This window comes from Capra hircus, chromosome 21 (genome assembly GCF_001704415.2).
Source record: "Capra hircus breed San Clemente chromosome 21, ASM170441v1, whole genome shotgun sequence".
NCBI lineage: Eukaryota > Metazoa > Chordata > Mammalia > Artiodactyla > Bovidae > Capra > Capra hircus.
In genome coordinates this window covers 47414488-47421917 of record NC_030828.1, presented here as the reverse complement: position 1 = coordinate 47421917, position 7430 = coordinate 47414488, and the positions used below count along the sequence as shown (strand labels likewise).

The window sequence follows — 7430 nt, the reverse complement described above, 5'->3', positions numbered from 1 at the left end:
GTCAGGAAACTTGGTTACTACCAGTGAGGTAAAGGAAAAGGGTTCTCTGCTTCACTAAAGAAATATTCTATTAAGAATTTCTAGCTGTTTTAAGGAGAAGGCAATGGCATCCCACTCCCGTACTCTTGCCTGGAAAATCCCATGGATGGAGGAGCCTGGTGGGCTGCAGTCCATGGGATTGCTAAGAGTTGGGCACGACTTAGCGACTTCACTTTCTCTTTTCACTTTCATGCATTGGAGAAGGAAATGGCAACCCACTCCAGTGTTCTTGCCTGGAGAATCCCAGGGTTAGGGGAGCCTGGTGGGCTGCCGTCTATGGGGTCGCACAGAGTCAGACACAATTAAGCGACTTAGCAGCAACAGCAGCCAATTATAAGTATATACAGATTTTTATATATGTTTATAAAATTTGCATTAAAGAGGCGGATGCTCAAAATCTTCATAGGCGCCATCCTGAGAGGGAGGCTACATGAAAAAGAGAAACATGTTTATGTGTTGGAACAACATACATACTAGGAAGAATTCAGACCTGTGCAGATATTGTTCAAAGGAGGAGAAAGGAAATGTGCTTGACTTTAATTTCTTTATAGTCATCAGCTCTCTATTTTTTTTAATCTGGATATTGTTGAATATGTAGGTAGTGATGAAAAGGTCAATGATCCTTTTCCTAAAATCATGCAGTATTATTTTTAAAGGAACTATTTTACTTTAAAGAAAATATTTTGTGTTACTAGGGCCCTTGAGAAACATTCTCATTTAAATTCTAATCTTGTGAAAAAAATTCATTTTTGGGTTGTTACAAATCTGCAGAAAATGATCTAAAAGTTTTATAATTAATATATAAAGAAGATGTTAAATGTATCAAAGGATTATATAAAAGACTAACACAAAGAATACTATAATGAAGATAGTGAAAACTTTTTTAAAAGCAACAAACAGGTTTCAATTTCTGGAAGAACAACTGTGTAAATTGCTACAGAATCTGTGGTCTATGTAGTCATACCACCAAGGCATGTTCTTGAAGATCAAGTGCTTTGTTATAGTCAGCCATAGCTTCTTCAATCAGACCTATCTTACCACGAACTTCTGCTCTAAGATTATATATTAGAGCATCATTAGGTTGCAAAGACAAAGCTGTAAAAGAAAAAATTTTCAAGGTATCTTTTATGTGAGCACTCAAAAAGACTCTCATTTTTTAAATACAAATTTTATAGTAAATTATAATAATACTTTATTATTACTATAAGTTATTATTAGTAAATAATAGTATATAATATAAAAATTATACTTTAGTATTACCTATTTGAAAACATTTTTCCTCATATGTACATTATTTAGTTACATTTGAATCTTTATAAGAAAATTAACTCGGGAAACACAGTACAATGTCTTTTTTGAAAGTCGAGCAATATTTGTGTATGATTTCCCTAATAATTTTCTACATTTTAAATACCAAAGCGGTAAGTTATTACATAAACAAATCTATATTGATTATATTAAAGATAAGATATATAAAACCATTAATTCTAATGTAAATTTATCTAAGCAAATAGACCTGATGTCTTTCTTCTTTTGTCATCTAAAAACAATTCAAACATTGTAATCTTACTCAAAAAATTACCAAAAAAATATACCTTTAGTTAGGTCTTCTTCAGCCAGTTCATATTGCTTTAAACAACAGTAGAAGTACGCTCTGTTAAAATATACTGCAGCCCACAATGGACAGCTTTCAGCTACATATGCAAAATCTTCTTTTGCTTCTTCATATCGCTTTAATACTGTATTTGCAATAGCTCGATTCATGGTAGCACATTCATTTTCTGGATCAAACTTTAAAGCCTTTGAGAAGTAGTCACTAGCCTATAGAAATGTGAAGATAATGACAATCTGAATATATTTTAACTGGCAGCTATACAGCAATTTGAAACACTTTTACTATAACACTCAGGCCATCCGTATCAGATACAGATGATAAGAAGGTACAGTATTTGCAGAGAATGTAAAAGATGATAATAAAACCAACCAATAGTTGGTCTGCTTTGGGTTATCATCCTGTGTCAGCAGTTTTAGATAGTGTCAGAGATAAAATACTCCTCTCTGCTGAAGTGAAATGTTCTCCTACCGCCTCCCCCTGCTGTCTATGCCCCCACCCCTCCCACCCCCCCCCCACACAAATCTCATATCCCTATACAACACTATAAGTTAAGAAAAAAGGTCACAACAGGAAAATAAAACATAAATTAGAAAACTTTAACAACACTTTTCATATAAAAGCAGAGTAAAGGCTAAAAAGAGAGAAGTGAACTTTGAAAATAAAGTTCTAAACCATACCAAAAAGGTTTAAAAACACAGTTATACTATGAAAAGCTATAAGGAAAGAAGAGAGAAGATAAAAATCAGCTTTTCAAGAAGATCCAAGACTCCAGATGCTTCACAACAAATTCTCAAGCTGGAAAGGACCCTGCAAAGTGTGGTCCATAGACCGGTGTTGGGGTCTAAAGTAAGAGAAAAATCTTAAAAACTGCTCCTTCGCCACAAATAGTTTGAGATACTGATTAGACATGCTACTACTCAAGGTAGGAATCTCTTCTCTAGTTAGAGAATGAATAAAAATTTGACTCCTTTGAATTTGAATTCAAAGGAAACCTCCCTAAATTTGGAAAAACCATTTTTAACAATACAGCTTGCTGAATCCAATCCCTTTATCACTCAATTTTCCCCCAGCGCACCACAGTTTCAAAAAAATTTTGAAACCTCCCTAAATTAGGAAAAGTCATTTCTAACAATACAGCTTGCTGAATCCAATTCCTTTAGCACTCAATTTTCCCCCAGCACACCACAGTCTGGCTTCTATCTATCTCCCTCTTTCCATGAGGTCAGGTTTTGGTAAGGCTAAGGGTGTTGTGAAGTCCAGCAGACATTTTCTAGACCTTTCCTCCCACAGCATTTCTGTGGCACAGATGCCCTTGGTCTCTCCTTCCCCCTTAAAACTCTCTTTGTCCTTGAAACAGGGAGTCTCCTGAGTTTTTCTCCTACCTCTCTGATCATTTTCTATCAGCCTTCTTCACTGGACTGTTTTTCTTTATATTTCCCAGGGATTTGTTCTCAGTTCACTTCCACTGTGGGTGAAGTAAAACACTGGGAGCATGGTGGCCAGGAGCTCAGATCTCAGGGCCAGATGTCCAGGCTCTACCACATATTAGCTCTATGCCCTCAGGTGAGTACCTAAAACACTCTTTGACTCATGAAAGCAAAAAATCGAACTCTCCTTTCAGTGCTGCTATGACAGCTAAGTGAGCTAACAGGTAAAGTACTGAGAACAATATGTAGAATATAATAAAGACTCAATTATACTGATCCATCTTTTTTTTTTTCTTGCTAGTATCTGCAAATGGAGAGATCATAGCCCTCAGGCAATACACCATGAATTTGACTGTTTGTGACTTTTGATAAGCAATTAGATCAAGACTGTGTAATCCATCTCATCCCAGAATGGGAGCTGTTCTGTGCTGTGGCTAAGTACCATTTAAGGATCCCTTAAAAAGGCAGCAGAATTGACATTCCTCTGTGAAAAGCTTAAAGAATTCACTCCTGAACAGGAGGCTGGACTCACAGTCATTACAAATGAGGCAAGGGAATGACTCAAAGCAGGGCCAAGACTTCCTTCAAAAAGTAATTTAAGTTTCATTTTAACTAACCAATAAGTCCTCAATAAAAACTATACAATTCAAAATCACAAAAGGATGACTTCAATCAGGTAGGAGCTAACACCTACCCCAACTAAAATAAATGAACTTAGTAAAACACTATAGTATGGCTAACTGTGAACAATATAACTTTCTATTGCAGCTTTAAATATATACTACTTAGGAAATGAAAGCCTATATATTTAATGAGGTTACTAGAAGAACAGGAGTATTATCACCCATGGAGTAGTTAGAGGACAAAGATGCCTACCACAATGGATGGCCTTGATTTAACAACTGGTCTAATTTCCACTGATCAACATGATAAGTCAATCAGTCATGTCCACCTCTTTGCGACCTCATGGACTGCAGCACGTGAGGCTTCCCTGTCCATTACCAACTCCCAGAACTTGCTCAAACTCATGTCCATCAAGTTGGTGATGTCATCCAACCATCTCATCCTCTATCATCCCCTTCTCCTCCTGCCTTCAGTCTTTCCCAGCATCAGGGTCTTTTCCAATGAATCAGCTCTTCACATCAGGTGGCCAAAGTATTGGAGCTTCAGCATCAGTCCTTCCAATGACTATTCAGGACTGATTTCCTTTCGGATTGACTGAAGTCACTTCAGTCTTGTCCAACCCTTTGTGGCCCCATGAACTGTAACCTGCTAGGCTCCTGTTCATGGGATTCTCCAGGCAAAAATACTGGAGTGGGCTGTAGTATTTCCTTCCCAGAGATCTTCCTGATTCAGGGACTGAACCTACATCTCTTCTGCCTCCTACACTGGCAGTAGGGCTCTTTACGACTAGTGCCACCTGGGAAGCTACAACTTGTTTACTAGCTTCTAGATGCTTTCTGATTCAAACTGTGTCTGTAGAATTTCAATCCCCAAAACTAAAATTAGTTCAGAACCATAACTGTAAGTTCCCTTGTACCTGTAATTAATTAGAAGGCTGACTCAGTTATTATTGAAAAGTCACCTATAATTCATGATGCATCCAAATGTGGTTTACAACTATGAAGCTACTAACTAATCACAAAAGAAGCCAGAACACATACATGTCTTAACCCTCTAGAGATTATTTGATTTATTGAAAGACCCTTCCTCCTGGCCCTAAATCTTCCATCCATAGTCAGAAATAAAGCAGGGAGGAGGGTGTACAGCAAATAGAAGAATTTTCTCCACAAAAAAAACCACAGAGCATACAAAAATAGCTGAATAAACCACTCTCAAAGTCTGTTTGTCTCTGAAGGGAGCACGCACTATAAATCCCAGGTATCCAGTCTATCAAGACAGAAGACAGAATATATTTTAGATCAAATATTTGCCCAGCTGATGTGCCCCTAGTTTGAGGAAAAAGAGCCATATTTTTTAAGTATGATCAAAATTCAAACTACACTTCAGATCTAACCAAGCAGTCTTATACATGATATCCATAGACTTATTCAGGACAAATAAGCTTAAAATGTGAGAGTTTCCTTCTCACGTGGACCATAAGCAGCTATGGAAACAGAAAATTGCCCTGGGCATTGTGTATGTCTTAATCTCATTAACTAACTCCCTAGCACACAGACACATTGCCAAAACTCAGCTGGAGAGTAGTCTGAGCTTGACAAAGTTTAAGGTAACTTACCCTGACCGTCAGCCTCGGAAGACATTAGACTCCCAGCTATCTGAGGTCTGAGCTATGACAATCTCATTCATGCCTTACACAATATCTTTGATAATTCTTGGTCCCAGCATCTAACTTCACCTCTGAGGTCAACCAGCCTCATCATAGGGGTCAGCTAGCTAACTGATTTAACTTGGGAAAGAATGAAACTAACGCAACTGCAGTAGAAACAGAATGGAAATGGCATGTGTGAGAAAGAACTAAGAAGCAAAACTGACAGAATCAGATGAGTGATTAGATGAAGCCGAGGAAGAAAAATTATGATTGATGCAATATTTCTACTCAGGTGACTCTAAGGAATGACATCTTGAATTGAGACAGGGTTTCTAGGAAGAAGAGCTGGACGGGGTGTAGAAGATACAGAGGTTAATTCCATTTTGACTCTAATGCACTTATAAAGCATCCAGTTTCAGCAACTGATAAGTATGGGTTTGGAGCTCAGAAGAAAGGTAGAGGCTGACATGCAGCATAAGCCGTGGGTACGGATGTGCTTTCTGAGTAAGGAAATATAGAAGAGACAGGAGTGTGATTCCTGGCGTTAAAGAGCTTACCTGGAATGAGGAGATAAGAGACTAACTCAGAGAAATGGCTATGGAGTGACACAAAGCCATACTGAATTTGTATAGAAAGAATTATATACAAAGCAGTATAGAGTCAAGATCTCACTTTAGATTTAACCACAAACTTCAAATGAGAACTTAAAGTTGTCTGGTAGTCCTACTATACTTCCCTGGAATGTTCACACTACCACTCTCTAGAATAATTATTTCACATGTTCTCTTTCCTCTTCAAAACTCCTAGCCACATGTCCCCCTTTTTAACCTCTCCATCCTCACTCTTAACTGGTAAATGATACTCATATCTCATGGAAAAACTATAACCAATAAATAGAAATGCCTACTATCAAAATCTACCTATCAGACTTCCCTGGTGGTGCAGTGGATAAGAATCCACCTGCCAAGACAGTGGACACAGGTTCCATCACTGGTCTGAGAAGATTCCACATGCCAAGGAGAACCTAAACTTGTGTGCCACAACTGCTGAGCCTGCGTTCTAGGGCCAGTGAGCCACAACTGTGGAGCCCACATACCACAGCTACTGAAGCTCCCACGCCTAGAGCCCATGCTCCACAACAAGAGAAGCCAACCCAGTGAGAAGCCTGCGAACCGCAATGAGGATCTGCCCCCACTCACCGTAACTAGCTGAGTGCCGAAGAACTGGTACTTTTGAACTGTGGTGTTGGAGAAGACTCTTCAGAGTCTCTTGGACTGCAAGGAGATCCAACCAGTCCATCCTAAAGGAGATCAGTCCTGAATAGTCATTGGAAGGACTGATGCTGAAGCTGAAACTCCAATACTTTGGCCACTTGATGTGAAGAACTGACTCATTGGAAAAGACCCTGATGCCGGGAAAGATTGAAGGCAGGAGGAGAAGGGGATGACAGAGGATGAGATGGTTGGATGGTATCACCGACTCGATGGACATGAGTTTGAGTAAACTCTGGGAGTTGGTGATAGACAGGGAGGCCTGGCGTGCTGCAGTCCATGGGGTCAGAAAGAATCAGACATGACTGAGCGACTGAACTGAACACCATAACCAGAGAAAGTCTGCACAAAGCAACAAAAATCCAGTGCAATCAAAAAATAAATAAATAAAAAGCAACTTGAAAAAAAAATCTATCCATCTACAGCAGCGGTATTCTCTTCTATACTCTGTCCGTTCCTTCACGACATAATGGATAGTGTGACCTGCTCTCTTCAAAGGCCACCCCTGGAACTTCCAAACTTTAGCCCCTCCAAATCCTCAAAGATTTTGATCCTAATTATCTCTATCACTCTCTCCTATACCAACAATTTCTCCTTTTCCGCCAGATCCTTTAACATAGGAGCATGAATCAATATCCCTCATATTTTAAAAAATTAAAAGTAGCAACACCTTACTCCACTCCAGCCATCACCCCCATTTCACTACTTCTCTTCACAGGAGAATTTCTGGAACTAGTTGAACTGTCTAATTCTTCCCCTCACATTTTCTCCAAAACCCTTTCCACTTAAGGCTCTGGTGCCATTGC

At 38.9% G+C, this 7430-nt stretch overlaps 1 protein-coding gene across 1 annotated transcript in view; it reads right to left on the bottom strand.

Moving 5' to 3' along the window:
• TTC6 (tetratricopeptide repeat domain 6) overlaps positions 402-7430 on the bottom strand; it is a 203223-nt gene continuing 196194 nt past the window's right edge. Inside the window, exons 30-31 of the mRNA XM_018065926.1 lie at positions 1635-1860; positions 402-1134 (exon numbers count right to left, since the gene is read on the bottom strand). Of these exons, the coding sequence (XP_017921415.1) occupies positions 998-1134; positions 1635-1860 (363 nt within the window). The 3' untranslated portion in view covers positions 402-997. The remainder of the gene's footprint in view (positions 1135-1634; positions 1861-7430) is intronic.